General features: G+C 32.8%; 1 protein-coding gene and 1 long non-coding RNA gene across 3 annotated transcripts in view; one reads left to right on the forward strand and one right to left on the reverse strand.

Annotated features, from left to right (window-relative positions):
* LOC144546343 (uncharacterized) overlaps window positions 1-20,354 on the reverse strand; it is a 71,764-nt gene that overhangs the window by 36,348 nt on the left and 15,062 nt on the right. The window lies entirely within an intron of this gene.
* LOC144546405 (cysteine-rich receptor-like protein kinase 6) lies at window positions 2,382-9,759 on the forward strand. Of its 2 annotated transcripts, XM_078294939.1 has the most exons (9): window positions 2,382-2,836; window positions 4,702-5,022; window positions 5,484-5,664; window positions 6,421-6,549; window positions 6,666-6,799; window positions 7,514-7,724; window positions 7,968-8,205; window positions 8,707-8,857; window positions 9,356-9,759. In XM_078294939.1, exons 1-9 carry the CDS (start codon window positions 2,537-2,539, stop codon window positions 9,659-9,661), a joined length of 1,971 nt encoding a protein of 656 aa, XP_078151065.1. In that variant the 5' UTR covers window positions 2,382-2,536; the 3' UTR covers window positions 9,662-9,759. The 2 variants fall into 2 exon arrangements, with proteins under 2 accessions (XP_078151065.1, XP_078151066.1); XM_078294940.1 differs by lacking the exon at window positions 4,702-5,022.

Consider the following 20,354-nt stretch of genomic DNA (forward strand, 5'->3'; position numbering starts at 1 on the left):
ACATAACTTGGCCTATGAAGGCCTACATGTTTTTGAACTTCAATTACATATTCTAGGTGTTTGCTACAGGAAGAAGAGGGATTTAGGCTTCTGAAGAGCCAATTACAGTGTATATGTGGCTTTGAACTATCTGTCTAACCTAACAAGGATATTGGGGGAGGGGGGGGGGGGGTGTATCTGATATATTTAAACTTGGCTATGGGGTACCTTTTATAGGCAAAGCATGGTTTTAGGGTTTAGGCATCAGCTGATGTGCTTTGATCATGTACACCAGTTGTTTGATCAAGGGTCATGCTTGATTTGCTTCATATCTTGAGTTTACTTGGCATAGGCTATCCAATAAGGATCAAACATGTCATCAATCCTTTGCTGGAGTAACAATATAGGGAGTTAGGCTAATATGACATTGGTGTTATTTGAAACTAAATAACACCAAATCTTAAACCCTTAAATCTGCTTTAAGATTCGTACAAAATAAAGTGCTTGAACAGTAAAAGCAGATATTACGAATCTTAAAGCAGATCTAAGAGTTTAAAATTTGGTGTTATTTAGTTTCAAATAACACCAATGTCATATTAGCCTAACTCCAATATAGGGCTTTGATGCCCTTGATTTTCTGACATTCCAAAGAGGTATGGATAATTGCATGACTCCTGCGCCCTAGGAGAGGAATCTTCCATTCTTGTCATTATCTAGGGACTAGCCAACACATGTCTAGGGGACCAATTGATCCAATTAACAGCTGGAATAGTGTAATTTGGCAGTTTGAGCATCAATGTTATAGCCTTTCATGCGACATTTTAACATGTGACATTCTTTATAAAATTGACACTTCATATAGCATCGTCTCATTCTTAAAAGGTTTCCCTCCAACTCTTGAGCTCTAATTTTACTTATCTCGACAGAATTGCATTACCATTTCCTTTGCTTCTCGGATTAAATTGAGGAAAGGGAAAACAGTTCAGGCTTGAGAGACAGTGCATGAGAGTAGAGGAAGACAATCTTTCAAGCTTTAGTGAGCCTTAGCTCAATTTCTTTTCAATTTCATTGAATTTCATGCTTGAATTCGTGCTCAGATAGCAGGAGAGAGGAGGAAGAAGGGCTCGTCAGGGCTGGGCCCCCACATGTCAGCACCTCTGACGAGCATCCTCTCTCTCTTTCATTCTTTCTTTCATTTGTTTGATATTGGCATCTCATGAGCCTGGGCGCCGAAATCTTGGCTTATAATGCTTTAAGTTGGTGCACCGAGTTCACGCACAGTGATGGGGTCAAGATGCTTTAGCACCGGGTTTCATTTAAACCCCTTTGTCTTGGGTGCTCTTGGTGCATAGTGATCCATGCATCTGTTAACCTGGTGTACATAGCTCAAATCTGGTGCTCTAAGTCCATCCATACTCACAGTTCAACGAAAAATCTGATTATATCACTGACCAGTGGGCCCCATTTGTAGGGTTAGGCTTAGTGACTCCCAATTTGTACCCAGAGTGGCAGATATAAATGCTATGGGTACCCTATACCATGTGGCACCAATGAGGGCATTCCATGTCAGCATATATTTCAAAATTCCATAACTTTTCAACCATTTTGAGTTAGGAAGTGTATAATATATCAAAATTCATGATTATTTGTATAGAATTTAATCATGAATTTTATTTTGAGGGATTTGCTTCTCATTTTGTGGAATTGAACCATTTAACATATGATTGACATGTTAATTGATCAATTTAATTAGATTAGATGGCACCTTTGCCAAGGTAGTTAGTAGTTATTGACTAGAAGAAGAAATGTGGAAAGGTTATGGAGATAGCTAGGCGCTCCAAAAAAAAAAAAAACGTTGATAGCATATCTGATATATATAAACTGACTTCCTAAAAAAATTGTGCAAGTACATTAATTTCATTATTGTTTGAAATGCTCAAAAACCAAAAATAGGCAACCTCATATCTTCCTTCAATTATTTGAATATCCCCCCCTCATTAGAGGCTTAATCGGTGGCAGAAAAGTAATTCCCGCGAAGTCGCGAAACCAATTACCAATCGGTTCCCTTGACACTCAGACCAAACAAGTACCCATTGCACACACTTGTCTTTTCCCTTGAAAAAGAAGATGCTATGTTATTTATCTATGCTTCCCTGTGTCAAATTATTCCCACATTGGGCAATCCTTTTCTTAGTCTTGAAATACTTCGCTGCCTACACGAAAGCGATTAGAGTTACATGCATCACAAAATCCGAATTTCCCAAGTGTTTTTGACAGCTTTTTATTTTTTTTAGGAAAGTGTTTTTGACGACTTGACCTATTGACCACTACTCTCCTTGAGTCCTTGTGCTATATATTTGCCAATTGCCTTAGTTTACTGAACAACTGGTTCATGAGCATTCTACTCACCTGCAAGAGAGAGAGAGAGAGAGAGAGAGAGGACACTCCTAAATCCAGAAAAAGAAAGAACACACTTTATCGATCAGCTATTTAATTCTTTCTTTATCTAGATTTTCAAACCAAAATAAGAAAGAACACACTTTATATATCCTCTCTGATGCATTTCTTAGTTTTTCTCTGTCTGCTCATCTTTTACCTCCCCGTAGTAGCAAACGCAGAATACTTTTATCACGTTTGTGACGATACTGTCGATACCATGAGTACAGGTAACTACACGAAAAACAGTACATACCAGTCCAACCTTAACGTCCTCTTCTCAGCTTTGCACTCCAATTCTACTGGTAATGGTTTCGCGGAAGGTAGCATTGGTGCAGTGCCAGATAAGGTGATAGGTATTACCCTCTGCCGTGGTGACCTCAATACCTCCACTTGCTCCACTTGCCTCTCCTGGACATTGGTAAATTTCATTTAACTATTCGTTTATTTCTCTTTGCTATTTTATAATGACGAGGTTGTTTACAATCACATAGTAGTAAATTCTAATTTCTTATAATCCAGTCTTTTCTTTAAACGATAGAATAATTTGGATATCAGGTGAATCAAATTGTCCTTATTTTTCATATTTGTTAAATCAAGCAAATATATGCTTGCTCTCTATAATAAGAATTAGCAAAAGGCTTCATATAGGTATTTCATTCAAAATAATATATTTTTCTTTTTAAATGGTGGATAAATCCACCGAATTCCATTGAAATCAGTAAACCATGAACAAGTACCCAAATAGGCAGTGTATTAAAATTCGATATATTCGGCCGTAGAAATCCAAATAGAAATTATCTATTTGGTTCTGTACAATTTTAATACATATCGGAAATTGAATATGATCCGAAATTCTATTTTCAGTTGAAATCTGAATAGAAATTATCTATTCGATTGAATATTCGGTTCCGTGCAATTTTAATACAAAGAGGAAATTGAACATGATCCGACATTCTATTCCAAATCCTTATCCGGGCTTTAATTCACCCACTTAATTGGTTTTTGTATTTACCTCCAGACTCATAGGGATATAAATCTGGATATACCTATGACAACCGTTCAAAGTTTTTCATACGCAAATCTCAAGATAAAAAGTTTTTTGTAACTCGGTCTGAACTTGGATTGGTACAGACCGATTCCGATCCGGAACGGCTGATTTTTGCTTCTATGCTAAGTACTAACTAGCAATACCTGCACAAAAATAACTGCAAAGGACATCAATTCATTCAACAAAACAACAAAGTATAACCCATAGCACAAAGTAAACACAAGACCGAAACAACTTGAAACTTGTTAAAGCTGGTCCCAATTAACTGAAGCATCATCTTCCAAGTCTCTTCCAGACATTGGATTGAGGAGGTTGCCAGCCATAAAGTGCTCAATGGTAAGGTTCCAAAAGTCCTCGTGGTATTCCTCCTCCTCTGTCATAGCTAGAAGAATCTCCAGTGCCATGGTCAGGTCTCCGCCCTCCTCTTCCACCTGATCTGGTATGTCCTTGACATCAGAGGGAAGGATAAGACACAATTTAGAGTAAGAGTCATCATTCTTGGATTGACACCAAAATGATGCTAAAGAGAGAATTGTTGTACCTAGAACCTTAGCTGGTAAGGGAGCAATACCATTAAAACAAACTTGATTTCTCACCCAAAGTTCCAAAGAACAGGCAACAGCACCTCTAATTAATTCTAGTAATAGTCTGTCCTTAAGTGGAATTGCTGCATCAATGAACCACAGATCCTCTACAGTGTCATAGGAATAAATGAAACCATTAAAAGCAGCAATCCAATTCCAAATTTGCTTAATATAAGAACATTGAACAGATAAATGATTAGTGCTTTCAGGCTGACTGGAAAAGACAGTCAGTAAATCCCATCCACTGCCAGCTTCTCTTACTCAAATTAACCCTAGTTAACACCTTATTTTTCCTAATTAACCATAAAAAGATATTAATCTTTAAAAGAATTTTGGACTACCATATAGTGTTATAGTCCTTATTAGGTATACCACCATCCTCTAATAACCTATAGAAATAATGTACAGTAAAGTCATGCTTGTGGGACTATCTCCAAAGCAATCTGTCCTCCAAAGAGAAATTAGGAGTAAAGTGTAAAAATTTAGAATGTAAGTCATTCCATTCTTGCAAATACACACCAGTAAGTTTTCTTCTAAACTTTAATCATTCAAAATAGTCTAATTCGAATAAAAAGTAAAAACTTAAGCCATTCATTGGTAAATTCAAAATATAATAACTACTTTAATGTGGCTTCAAATAAAAAATTTCAGGATATATTGAATCTATGCCCATATTATAAGACGGCGTGGATGTGGTACAATAGTTGCTACATGTATTTCTCGAACAAGAATTTTCTCTCCACGTTAGACAACTTACCATACCAGAACCTGGTCACTTCAGAAAGTGTTACTGGGAACCCTGCCCGGTTTGATGGGGCAGTCCTCCAGCTCATGTCAGAGATGAAATCATGGGCCGTCAACAACTCAACCAAATTATTCGCTACAGGAGTTGCTACAAATTTCTCGATTGAGTATCCTATCATCTATGGTCTTGTACAGTGCACCCCTAACATGGCCAAGTCCCAGTGCCAGGTACGATTGGTTAGGCATGGTAATATGTAAAGATATTATCTATGGTCTTGTTGCTGTTAGTCATGTCTGGTACATGTGCGTCCAAATAAAATGTCATACTGTAATTAACTAATTATGTAATACCTACTAGTAGTATTTACCATGTGATATACCTGACAACATTGGTGCCACTAAGGGCAGTCTCTGTTGCAATTATTGTGGCCATATATTAAATCAGTGTTGTTGTCGAGGGCATAGCCAGAAATTCTGCCAGAGGTAGGCAAAAAAATCCAGGGGTAGGCAATTTCTTTTACAGAGGTAGGCAACAACCCATATTCAAATGGGATTCATACCGGTTTGTTCAAATTCAGGGCTAGAGTTGCCTAATCCAGGTTGAACGTGGCTCTTCTCATGGTTGTTGTGTTGACACAGAACAACTGAAAAATATTTGAAACTAAAATATATCAATATATTTTTTCCAGGATTGTCTTCAACACCTAATTGATGACTTCCCTAAGTTAGTTAGTGGAAGAATTGGGGCAAGAACAATTGGTATATATTGTAATATCAGGTATGAGTCGGCAGCTTTCTATAAAGGTCCTCACATGGTACGAATTGACGGCACATTATCCACCCAAGTATTGCCACCTGTAATAAATAAAAGTAAGTGGTTGAACATGTGTTTGTAATAATACCTAAACCAAGGACCATCTATTTATTTTTGTTTTCATCAAACATTACACCACCAGTTATTTTAGATGAGTATGCTAATGCATCATTTTTTTAAATATAAGTTAATTTAATGACTATTTACTTGACAAAGATCTACAAAAGTAATATTTATTATAAGAAATATTTGGGCCATCTTGTGATAATTTGCAAGTTGCATCAGTTAGAGGTCAATTTGGATAGTTAATGACTTACACTGAAATGGACAAAAAAAATGGAAATTTGCGAAGCCATGTATTGACAGAAAACAAGACTTTGATTTGTACCACAAAAACCATGTGTTTTATCTATTTCGTCGCATCAACTTCAACTGATACTGAAATCGAAATAGTTGGTTGTATCAAGAAACAGTCTCCTCGATTTTTTCTTGAATTAGATTTGAAAATCAAATTTGCTTTGATATATTTCGAACTGACTCCATCTTCAAAATATATTTTCTCTGATTATCAAATTTTAAGATGAATTGAAGTTCATAATATTTATTTTATCCTCAAAGGGATCAATATATATGTAGTTAACTCAATTATAATTCTTTTTTATCTTGACTAGATTTGTATTTGTAATTTGTAAATTAGGTGGGCCTATATGTCAAATTTTCTGCAATGCCCTGTTAAATTATAATCCTGATAAGTGAGGTGTCAGGATGCTTACCCTTTTCAATTTTTGAAGCAATTATTTAATAATATGCAGGTAGTAAGAAGAAAAGCAATGTTACAACTCTTGCCATCACTATTCCTGTGGTAGCTGCTGTATTATTAGCAATATTTTGCTTTTGTTTATATAAGAAGCGATCTCATGCAAGAAAAACATTTCTATCTGGTAAGTTATAAATTTAGTTGGCAAATCATTTATTATTACATAACTGTACCACTCTTTTATCTTGTTAGATTTTATTACATAACTTGAATTCATTAACTGTTTTTTGTTGTTTTCAGAAATGATCAACTCTGAGATGAATAAAGAAAACATTGAATCATTTTTTATTGGTCTTTCTACACTGAATGCTGCCACAGCAAACTTTGACGAATCTAATAAATTGGGTGAAGGTGGATTTGGTGCTGTTTATAAGGTACTTCTACACTAGCAATCTTTAAACATCATTAAAAATTGTGAAATTCTGGTATTGCTCCATTAACAAGTGAGGAGGTGGTTGGTAGCTGCAGCATCAATGTGCCATGAAAGCACAACACTTATCTTTTTGTATCGATCCAATAATAGGATCATTAGTCCTTAGCCCCAGTATAGGTGGCTTAGTAGTAGGGTTCTTTTCAATTACTATCTTTTGGTGGACAATTAAACATAGAGCCTTTTGTTTTTGTTTCATCAAGGCTTATTTCATGCATGTGCATGTGCTTGTGCTTAGTGACAGTGATTTTAGTTTGAATCCATGTAATTAAACTCTTATGTTTCATATATGAAACGGGCTATCGAGGCCTTTTATAAAAAAAAAATTGTGAAATTATCCATATAGTAACATTTTTTCATATTTACTCCATCAAGGAAGAAAATTCCTATTTTTAGTTCTTACTATTTTATCCTCAATATGTCCTTAGCAGCAATATATATTTCCCAAATTCAGTTCTTTTTTCACTCAAGAAATACAAAACATACATAATTAAATATTTAAAATGTCATTGAACATAAATTGGAAATTCTGAAATTTAAACATAAATGAAACACATTTAACTACATTTTTAATGTACATTGTTTTCAATTTTGATTAGTATTAACTTTTTGTAATTGCCATCACATTTGTAATTCTATGTCTAACTGCATCATTCAGGGCACACTCCCAAATGGGCAAGAGGTAGCAGTAAAGAGGCTTTCTCAAAGTTCTGCTCAAGGATTAGAAGAATTGAAAAATGAGCTAGTTTTAGTTGCAAAGCTTAGACACAAGAATCTTGTACGAGTCGTAGGTGTTTGCTTGGAAGGACAAGAGAAGCTTCTTGTTTATGAGTTTCTTCCAAATAGAAGCCTTGACACCTTTATTTTTGGTAACCAAAATTATAATCTCTTTACGCCAATTCTTTTCTTCATATTTATTATTGATATTCATTGAAAAAAGTAGAGTAAAATAAAGTCAAACTACGTAAAATAAAAAAGTATTACTGGCAACTTAAGGGTTCAAGGTGTGAATTGGGAGATTTGGTGATAAACTCGTTGGTCTGTATCAATTTAACTATTTAAGTACAGCTCAAGTTTCTTTTCCCTAACATTCATGTGGCATTATGTGACAGATAATGAAAGAAGGCAAGAACTGGACTGGATAAAAAGATTGGCAATAATAAATGGCATTGCTCGAGGACTCCTGTATTTGCATGAAGAATCACGACTGAAGATTATACATAGAGATCTAAAAGCAAGCAATATTTTGTTGGATTCTGATATGAACCCTAAAATTGCAGACTTTGGTCTTGCTAGATTGTTTCTAGTAGACCAGACTGTACATGTCACAAGACGGGTCGTAGGTACATTGTAAGTGCGCTATGATCTATATATATCATCATTTTGCTTAACTCATTTTTTATTTCCATACTTGACCCATTAGAATAAAATTTCCAAGCTACAAATACCAAATGGTCCTCTTATTTTCTGGCTAACACCAAACTTCTCATATCAGATGATTTGCAAATTGACTGAATCTCCATACCCTTTGTAATTTGACTTGTAACTCTGCTTCAGATTTGAATGATCAGAAGTTCGGAATCAACAGTAATTTACTTGGCTTGATATGCATCAAGTTTCTGCTCAAGAAAAAACTAAAGCACAACATTAACAACAGTTAATGGACTTGTTTTATTTGTATAACTCTAGTCAAATAAATGTTTACAAATAGCCCAAATAATGAATGTTAAATGCCAATTTTAGGATTTTCAGCCTTTTCAGGGTGCAAGTTTCAAGGAAAAAAAGCTTAAATTTTGCAATTGAAACAATGAGGCATCCCTTTTAATTAGTCCTATTATGTGAACTGTACAGTGGATATATGGCACCTGAGTATGCACTGCATGGACGCTATTCAATCAAGTCAGATGTGTTTAGTTTTGGTGTTTTGCTTTTAGAGATCATTACTGGGAAACAATGTTGTGGTACATTCGAGACTGAACTGAGTGATTGTCTTCTGAGCTCTGTAAGAATTTCTTATCCATTTCTCTTAAATTTATGTAATAAATGCAATTCATTATTCATGTAAGCTCAGAAAAGATCACAAGGGCCAATTTAATTCATGTATGCTGCAAGTGCCAAATTATCATCAATGCCCTGCAAAATTAGAAATATCATCAAAACCTTTACATTTAGTATCCTGTTTACTCCTACAAAAAACCATAATTCTCTTCCTGTTAATAGGTAACCTAAATAATCTTCTATTGTTGTTTATCTACAAATTGTGGAAGAATATATAGTGGGTTATTTGGCTATTTACAAGTTATCAGTGTATCAGGTGGCCAAAGATATATTTCATGTTTTGCCATGATGTGCATGATATTTTGTTATTTTGAACACAGATCAGGCCTAAGACCATTCTTTTTTTTGTGAAAATGTGAGGCCTCATATGCAGTTATAATTTACACAGGTATTTTTTTTTATTAAAGTCCTATATCTTAAAGTTTTAATGGTGGAATGTCAGACATGGGAGCAATGGACAGCGGGTACAATAACAAACATAATTGACTCATTCATTAATTGCCCAACAAATGAGATAATCCGGTACATACATATTGGGCTTCTCTGTGTGCAAGAGGACCTAATGGATAGACCCCGCATGTCAGAGGTAGTGATCATGCTTGGTAGCAACACCGTCTCTCTCCAAGTACCTTCAAAGCCGGCATTTTACCTAAGAAGACGAGGTGATGATTCTAGTGATGGGTCACAGAAAAACTTGGTACCAGTGTCTAAGAACGAGATGACTATTTCAGAATTTGAGTCAAGATAGATGACTGGTCGAGAAAACAGTTCTTTCCTCTCTACTTCATACAGAAAAAAGAGATGTTATTTGGAGATTTTGACAATATTAGTTTGCATATATGCTGTTAAAAATATATATAGGAATAGTGTTTTTTTAGCGTAGTTTTGTATTTAATTAATTAAGGGTTGTTAATTTCAAATAGACGAAAAGGTCATTAATGGATTTCATGAAGTAAAGAGAGAGAGAGAGAGATTCAAATGTATTTGTATTTTCTCATGTATCTCCTATAGATTACAACTGTTGCTTATATAGAGAAACACTCCAGCTTAATCCTCTCTAATCTAATCATGATTACATGCTTCTAACCTTGGTAATTAAATGTCATAACAGAACATCTAACAACTATTGCTAACTGTCTAACAACACTGATTATTGCTAACTGCCTAACAACTTTCATTAGCTCTAACCTGCTACATGCCTCTATTAATCATTTATTAGTGAGCGGTAAAATGTGCAGCTAATTAAGCTCATTTTTATACACTTGATATATTTGTATCCTATTACATCATATCTAAAATGTTCGTTTTCAAATCTAAATTTAAATAATGACAATGAAATTACTTAGTTGTCAAGAAAGAAAACAATAGCTTAAAGAATATTTTTGTCGATCCTGATTTTAAAAATATTTAACGCAAATATCCATGTTTTTAGAATTTTAATATCAGCTTACTTTATGAATGAATGTTATTTCACGATTCATTCTGAACTCAGATGTCAAATAGTTAAAATGATGACTTATCTTCTTCTAAAAGTATGGAAGCTGATATATTAAACGCAGGTAATATATATGAAGTTATGAACGCTTGTGTTCAAAATTGAATGTGAACGCATGTGTTCACAATTGAACTATGCTTTCAGTGTATGTTTGCAACGTAGGTAATATAAACATGTGTTCACTATTGAGCCTAAACATATGCTTTCTGTGTATGTATTAAGATGATTTAGTTTGGTACTTTTTTAGTTGTGCGTACTGTACTATTAGCGATTTTATTTTCAAAATAAAGCCATTGTAAATAACCTTTTTTGTATTAATATAAAATGTTGACGGCAATTGACGTCAACCCAATAAAAAAATATATAATGTTTTCAAATTTTGAGAAAAAGAATATTTATGTTAAACTATTTAAAAATCGCATGGATGAAAGAAAAGTTCGGACTTAATTAAGAAAGCCCATTACGTAGAGTTTATCATACAAATAAATCATATAAATGAATAAAAATATTTTATTATCACTTCTAATCTAGCCCATTCTCTGTTTTGCTTTAGACCATTCTCTGTTTTGTTTTGGATGAAGTAAAGGTAGCATTTCTCACCCGATTTAAAAAAAATATATCCGGAAAGAGTGGTGTTTCGATTGGAAATTGAAGTATAGGTAAAACGGGATTGTTTATCTCGTCCCACGGATGGTAAAATAAATTTCTGGATTAAACATTGCTAATTCAAACTGTCTCAGACACAGAGAGAGAAAAAAAAAAAAGGCTAGCTGGAATAATCAGTCTCGTCGCAGACGCAGAAAAAAAAAATCTAACCGGGATAATCAGTCCTCTTCCGAACGCGGAAACAAAAAAAAAAACCTTTTGAACTGGATTCAAATGTCAAGCTTCTGACAACACCTTTTGAACTTGATATTTCATATCTTGATATCAATTCCCCTGAATCACTATACACCCAAGACGAACAAAATTTGATAACTGAGCCTGGATCCACTGAGCTAGATTTTTCATACTTACGCATTAAATCCCCTAAATTGCGAATCTCCGATGAGAACTATAATAAAAAAATCAGGTCTTAAACAAGAAAGCTCCTATCACAAACATGTTCATTCACAAGCTAAATTTCAAATTGATGTCCCAAACAACAAGATGCTGAAATCTAAGATTAAAAATTTAACTTTTTTTAAATATTCGTTAGATTACACTAAATAACTTGAAATTATGTTAAATTACGCTAAACTACTCTTAATGAAGTTAAATGACGCTATATTACGTTAAATTATGCTAAATTACGCTAAATTACACAAATTACGCTAATTATACTGAAATACGCTAAATTAGCCGATTTCGTGTCATCTTTCATAAATTATAAAAAGTAGTTAAAGTTCCAAAAATAGTAAAAATTGATATTGTATAACCAATTTACTGAGCTACTTAGATCGAAAATAGAAATGAAAATATTAATCGAAAACTTCAAATCAAGTTTTGAGGCTTTTCCCTTTGTTTTTTATGGCAATTATGATTTCAAAAAACGACAAAGCAATCACCAACGCACGCATCTTCTGGCAAACTTTTTGACAAGTGGCCATTTAATTTGCTGAATCAACACTCGAGTGCCATTTTGTAGCCGTTTGAAGTTTTGTCGTTGTTTTTCGCCTTTCTCTGTAAAGATATCGTCCCTATTAGCGTAATTTAGCGTATTTTAGTATAATTTTGCGAATTATACATCAAAAGAAGTAATCTAACCAATATTTAAAAAAAATTAATGGAGTAATCTTAGATTTCAGTATCTTGCTCTTCATAATGTCAAAAAAAAGAAAGATTGAGGACTGGTCATTTAATGGCCGATTGAGAAAAAAAGAGGACCGGCAATTAATTGGCTAGTTTGGACAGTTTTAAAAATATCCAGAAAAAGTGGGTATAATTATTAATAACTCGCATTTTTAAAAATACTCATAAAACCTGGGTATAATTATTAATTTCTATTTTCTGTTAGATATTAATAAAAATGAAGCATTCAATTCCTGCACAATGTGTCCACAGTATTTCCACAAAAAAACTGTCATTTGACTTGTGCGAATATTGTAAAATTCCAATTCTATACTATAATCTCATATAACAAATCATATACAAAACACACTTTAAAATTTTAATATCCTGTGGGACCACTTTGAGTACTTGCAACTTGCACAACTTGCCAAACTAACTTTATCTGCCGCAGGACCACTTGGTGTATTTCTCTAACTTACAGTTAATAACAGTGTTAAAACCTTCTAGAACATTGTAACACTGGACCACTTCTCAAACTTGCAGTTTTTTCAAAATAACCCCAGAAATTATGCAAAATTAATTTTTTTGAATCAAAATTATTTTTCTTCAATCAAATTTATTTATTTTTCCCAAAATTAAAATTAATTAAAAAAATTTTGAAACAAAATTTCATAATTTTTTTCCTTCAATTATTAATATTTATATCTGCATCTATATCTTCTAAATTAATACTACACATACTGTAAATCATATAGATGCAAACTATAGTTCTTCAACATTGTAAAATTCTCAAATATAAACTATAAAACTATAAATCAGAAACCTAAAACACTATCAAATTGAGATAAACACACTGCAAACTTCAATACTATAAATTTAACATATGTAAATAGTAAAACTAACAGATGCGAACTATAAAACATCAATATATCAATTATTCACAACCACATTGTTAAACATTAGTAACTATTCACAAGCATAAACTGTCACTATTGAAAACATCACTGTTCAACAGTAACAAAAACAAATAATAACATTCTAAACATAAATTCATACATTCCACATAATCATACTAATCAACATACAAAAACTTTTACTTCATAACTCTTTGTTTAGTATTGTTTGGATGAGTTAGAAGCCTCATCACTAGAAAAAAATGTGTTCTTTAGAAATATCATCCTACAAAATAAATAAAACAAATAAGGTTATAAAACTGTGAACTATATCCCTTAAAACACTCTACATATCCTGTAAAACTGTAAACTATATCATGTAAAATTGTGAACTATATACTATAAACCTTTAAACATCAATAATAATAGATACTATAAAATGATGCATATATCATGTAAAACTGTGAACTATATCCGGTAAAATATTCTACATGATCTTTAAACCTGATTCATATATCATGTAATTCTATTAGAAAAATACTAGAAATTTAAATCAGTAAAACTGTTAACTAGATCCTATAAATATTGCATATATGTTGTAAACTATTGTATATATATCCTACGAAACTGTTAAACAGATCCAGTAAAATAAAGAAAAGCAATACAATGCATAGCTCATGTAAAATATATGACATATCCTGTAAAACTATGAAACATATCCTAAAAAATACTCTACAGATATTTAAAACCTAATTGTCCTCGACACTCAATCGAGATCAAAGGCTTGAACACTTCTTGAGCCCTTCTTGAACACTTGAACTTTGAACTTGAGGCCTCAGATCCAAAGCTTGCAGCAATGCCAGTCGAGATTCTTCTCCGAAGTTGCTTCAACAGAATCTCGTCTTTAGACTTAATGGAGCAATATAAAGAGGCTAACCCGAATTTCAGAATTGATCTGAGAGAATTGATTGCTGCTGCTTTGGAGACCCAGCCCTTAAATACTCGTGAAAATGGTATAATTAGCTAAATCGGTTCAGAATTACAATCGTAATTTTGGCTTAAGAAAACTATATGAAAATAACCATAAATATTTCTAAAATCATCTATAAATAAACCAAATATGACCATAATTTAATCTAATCAATTTTAATACGATCCAAATCTAGAAATAAACCAAATCTGGTTGTTTTCATGCCAATATTATTATTCTAATTTGCACGAGTTCAAATTGTAATATTTCTAATTGGTCCATGAACAATTAGAAATAATTACCTGAATATTCTATAGGTACTTTGGTCCATATCCTAATTAAAATACGTACAATGCCTAATTAGCATTACAACGTTATTATGAATTTGATCATTTGTTTAGGCATTTATTTATGATAGTATTAAACATATAATTATATAACACATAGTTCAAATTATAATTATAATTTGGACGTCTCTAAATTTCAACAGTACATTCCAAATCTAACAATTGGTCTCTGTGAAAATAAATAATTTTGAACTCTCTTTTTGTTCTAAACAATTAATGGAATCTTTTTTTTATAAATAATTAATATGAGGGTATATATGTTGTGGTTTAGTTGTATAATATGTTAACCAATAAACAGTTTCAATTATTAATTTCAAAAAGATAGTTTTGGCTCATATTAGCAATCAATTGATTTCACTTTGTGGTTTAGGAGATGTGTAATTGTGTATGGAGCAGCCAGTTACTTGTTAATTATATCAAACAAATCAATTGCACAAGAATTTTTTTTAAATGTAAATTTAAATATATACTAAAATATTTGTAGGTATCGAGAAAATAAATTTTATCCATAAATCCACATATCTCTTTAATTAAAAAAGATCCATAAATTTCTTTTGGAGTACAATTTATAATTTATTTTTCTTTACTATTATATTTATTTTTCTTTTATGTTTATTTGAGATTTCGTTATTATTTGAATGTTATTGAAATATGTCCTTACATACATAGTTTTGTCTACTATATTCCAATGTCCTCCACATACCATACGTGTTAAGTCATTGTACCTCGGTGTGAGAGAGGATACAAGTACTATAAACAGTTCGGCTAACGAGGCTTGGCAGCGGTTCAAAGACTAGGGTTAGAACCCAGTGGGCTCCTTTGGCAGGATGTAGATTAGATATCATCTTGAATTATAATTAGGAATTTATTTATTACTTGTAATAAGTAGGGTTTAAGGTTATTACTTAGCAAGTAATAGAGGAATGTGATTAATTAGGTTAGCGTGAGTGATTTAATTATATTACATCCTGTGATAATCTGAATTGTCCCCCACAAGCCGACCTTAGAGTCGGAGAACCTTTCAAATATGCATAGAACAAAACCCTGGCATCCGTAGGGAATAATAGTACCGGTATGCGACTCTATCTGTGGGGTGGTCTATACCGTATGCGGTAGTGACAGTACTGTATACGGGTCCGTATGCGGCAGTGACAAAAGGCCGTATGCGGGTAGACATTTTAAATGGGACTTATTCACTGCTACAAAAACACTAAGCATACATGGTACTAATAAATATAACGATTATTCACTACGAGGTTGGCTAAGATCAAAGTGGTAGTTTCTGAGCTTTGGTGCTACCAATTCGTTTTTCAGTTTTCAAAGTTCAAAACGTCGATCCGAACCGTTCAAGTTGTTCTCCATATTAAATTGTACTTGGAGACCAAATTTTACATTTTTCTGAATTTGTTTACTATTTATTAAGCCACTTTGAAAACAGCTGATCCAACGGTGGCTTCTGATTTTACTGTTTTGTTAGGCCACCATTGGATCAACGATTTTCAAAGTGGCTTAATAAATAGTAAAAAAATTCAAAAAAATGTAAAATTTGGTCTCCAAGCACAATTTAATATGGAGAACAACTTGAACGGTTCGGATCGACATTTTGAACTTTGAAAACTGAAAAACGAATTGGTAGCACCAAAGCTCAGAAACTACCACTTTGATCTTAGCCAACCTCATTCAGTACTATAAAAACACTAATCATACACGGTACATCATACACATTTTCTCAAAATTTCCATTAAATTTGTGTACAAAGCAAGAATGCATGCATCCTTTCATGAAATATTTTAAATTTCTTAACTTATTTATATAAGAGATTAACTTGCCTAAAAAATAAATCAAGGTCCAGCTTTTCACTCATTAACGGTTTCATTCAATATGTCAGTGACAAATTAAAGCTGAATTGAGGATCAATTGACACTTGAGTAATCCTTAATTTAATTGCATGACCAATTTCGCTTAATTTCATTTATAATCATTTTCGTTTGTTTTACTTTAAATGTTGAAAGTCATTAGATTGTTTATTTTGATATTGAAATTAGCCAGCCGGTTGCTGTTAAAGTTCATTTGTCGATAAATTGAGGATAAAATTTTGGACAGGATTGAGATATTATTCATTTTCATAAATGCAAATTTAATGTAAATTAAAGTGATTGGGTGTGATTTCAATGCAGGATCACTTGAATTTTAATACCAAGGTTGGTTGCATAATTGAGTGCCAACTGCAGTTAACTTTTTTACTTTGGAGAACTAGCTTTTAGTCTAATGGCAAAGGTTATGCACTCTGTGTGTGAGGTCGCAGGTTTGAAATATAGTAGAAAGAATTATTTATGAATATTAAATAGTTGGGTGATTTCACCTTCAATCTTTACTAAAAAAACAAAAAAAAAGCTTTTTTACTTTGGAGTTTGTTGCATAATTGTGGGGGTAAACTCTACAGTTAGGTTAAGAAAAGAAAATTGGTTGTATAAGAAATGCTGCATTTCTTATTGATTTGATGGGCCGTGACCAGTTGGGCTTTAACAGGCCGTAAGGTCCAAAATTGATGACGAGAATGTAGACAGGGATTCTGCCGACATCTATTTTTATATATATATAATTTGGGATGGGTTTTGCACTGTCCATTGCAGTGCTGGTTATTTCTGAACCATCCGATTTGGATCTCCGACGGTTCTCAAATGAAATACCGCTTGTGTTATAAGTGAATCTTGTCTATTGTTTTTATATTTTAAAATGAACTGGGGATATTCATTAATATTTATTTATATTGTGTTTGCTTACTAATATGAGAGTACAAGCAGCATCCAACTAACCATCCCTTTGACATTATTTTCTATTTTTTCTTAAAAGAGTATTTTTTTTTTTAAATCAAGATTACCGTCTAAAGGCCGGATGAGTTGAGTCTGCATCCTATGAGGTAACATAATATTTGAGTTTAGATCCGGACCGTTCAATTAGAATATGTACCAATCCGGCTCAAGATGGAATATATGATGACCCCCTTTAATATCCGATGGGCTTTGGATCTACTCTTAGATCTGATGGGCACCAGAGCCGTTAGATGCACTTTAAAATCTATGCGCACAAAATACATCGGACGACTCAGTGCCCATTGGACCAAAGATATGTCCAAAGCCCATCCGACCTACATTTTTCTCAATTTTTATTGAGCAATTTAGAAAGGTAAAAATTTGGCGTATACTTTTATTAAGACCAAAATTAATCAGTCCAAGGTAGAGTCACCCTCAATTAACTGTTTATGATGTGATTATCAGTAATTAATCAAACAAAAACATCACCTTGTCATCACTATATCAGTCCAGAATATGGCCATAAGAAGTAGGGTTTATTTGACTGAGAATAGTATTTTTTACTTTTAAAGGTGGAATTTTATTAAAAACTAATCTTAATTACTTTTGTTTGGACTTAGGTTATGTAAACAATTTGAGCTAGCAACATAATTAGCACTTCAAATTATTTCACTATTTAATGAAAACAAACAAGCTCATCTGAAGAACTTTTTAAATGATCAAGAAAATTAAGAAAATATTATACTGACGCTGCATCGCTATAGTCAACTATTTAGAACATTGACATCTTCACAAAAGATAATTCGGCACCACCTTATGCATAAGGCATGCCTACTTTGAATTACAAAAAAGAAAAAGAAAAAGAAAAAGAAAAAAACAGAGTATGACTACGTACTTCAGTATAACATATAGAGGCACACATTCACCTAATACATACGTATACAAGGAGAAATATATGTTTACTATGGATGATCTTTATCTTGACGTGTGGCGTGATCGCCATCTGTGCTGACAAGTTTTCCTCCTGGAAGAGTAGGTGGACAATTATGAGCACCATTGCCCGGGCCTACACTACATCCATTGGGACCACTGGAAGGAACATTACCTTTAGGCGCTACTGCTGGCAGAGAGGCCATAAGAATGAGAACAGAAAGGAAAATAATCTTGACGAAGGTGATCCTCATTTTATGGTTTTTGGTTTTCCTTTACTGGGTGCTGTGAGGGCAGCAAGAGAAAACCAGTTGTATTGTTGGTCTATTATGCATACTGATAAGATGAAAGTGATCATAAGTCGTTCTTGACTCAGAATAGGGACACATATATGGCAGTCGCTAATTTGTACATATGTATAGCACTGAGAACACTGTTCATGCATGAGACAAATTCAGGCATTTCCATCCCTTTATTCTATTCTTCACTTTTATCTTTCCCATCTTATAAATCACTTTTTTGGCAAAAAAAGAACCCCAACATGGAAAAAATATTGAGTGGCGGGCCCCACAGGTGGAAAATTATTGGAATATGAGTTGAAGATCTACTTGCTCTCCATGACAGTCAATTCCAAATTGGTTTACTATGGATACATTTTATTATTAGAAACATTTTGTACTCTAGCTACCTACTTACATGTTCATACATCCAATTGTCACTTATTTGCAAACCATCCAAAAATAAATAAAAATTATATCTATTTAAAATTATAGTAAAAAAAATTAAAAAAATATATCAAAATTTGTTTTCCAAGCACATTTTAATATGAATATCATATTGAATAATTTGAATTGACTATTTAAATTTTGAAAACAGAAATAAGAATGTAGAATATGACTAGGACATGAAAATAATAATGCATTTTAGTCCTCAATAAAAATTTAGTTTACTTTATTATCTTAAAAAAATTTGTTCAGTTTTTGTAAAATATTAAATGTGTGCTTGTAGCAGCTAAAATTTTATTTTGATTAGTAATTCAGTTGATTGATTTATTCGCCAGATGTGGTTTATATTATTCAAACTGAAAGAAGATTTTTGGTTTTGTACTAATTTGAGATTAATTTGATCTGAACCGATCGAACTCAAATTCTATCCAGACTGTTCCAACAAATGCTCTGGCAACAGATTTGACAAATTAAGCATATCAATATTCCATTGAGCTAAATGGCATGGCCACAGTAACAAATTATTTTTAATTTCTTTTTAATTTCTAAATGGCATTTCAAGTATAAAAAAGGGTAAAATTCACTAAAACTTTTTTTTTTTTTGGATATTTGTATGTTTATTTTTTTCTGTCTTTTTTCTATTATTTCTCTTTTCTAACTTCCTTTTCCCATCTCAATGGAGAAGAAAGACAAAGAAAAGAAGAACAGCATATTTAGCAGCCCTTCTTAATTATCTCACTACTTGGTAGGACCTCTTGTCAGACATTCTGCCCCTCATCCTTCGTTTCCTGTGCATCGAGGATCAGCTCCTCTGCCTGAATTAAATCCCGTAAATTAACTCAATTTCTGAGTTTGGATTTGGACTGTTCGATCTACACTATTACAAATATTAAAGGAGTTATGTACATTCCACTTCGAACTGAATTAGTCTGAATTTTGATTGAACAACCGGATTCAAACCCGAAATTTGAGTTACTTTAGGGAATCCGGAGACCAGACTATTAAATTGTAACTTTCTGCCTTTTTTTTGGATATTTGTATTTTTATTTTTTTTTCTGCCTTTTTTCTAACTTTCTTTTCCCATCTCAATGGAGAAGAAAGTCAAATTAAACAAAGAAAAGAAGAAGAGCCTATTTAACAGCCTTCTTAATTATCTCACTACATGGTGGGACCTCTTGTCAGGCATTCGGCACCTCATCAAGGACCAGCTCCTCTTGCTGAATTCGGATCCCCTAATGTAACTCAATTTCTGAGTTTGAGTTCAATCTACTCTCGTACAAATATTGAAGGGGTTACATGCATTTTAACTCGAGCTGAATATTAGTCTGAATTATAATTGAATAGCCGGATTCAAACCCAAAATTTGAGTTACTTTACGGAACCAGAGACCAAGATATTAAATTAATTTTTCTTTTTTTTCATGTTTTAATTTTCTTTCTTTTTTTATAAACTGATACTTCTGATGTGTGGTTCAATGAAATTAATTTAAAAGTGTAAC

The sequence above is a fragment of the Carex rostrata genome, chromosome 29 (genome assembly GCF_964058835.1).
Source record: "Carex rostrata chromosome 29, lpCarRost1.2, whole genome shotgun sequence".
In the NCBI taxonomy this organism is placed as follows: Eukaryota; Viridiplantae; Streptophyta; class Magnoliopsida; order Poales; family Cyperaceae; genus Carex; species Carex rostrata.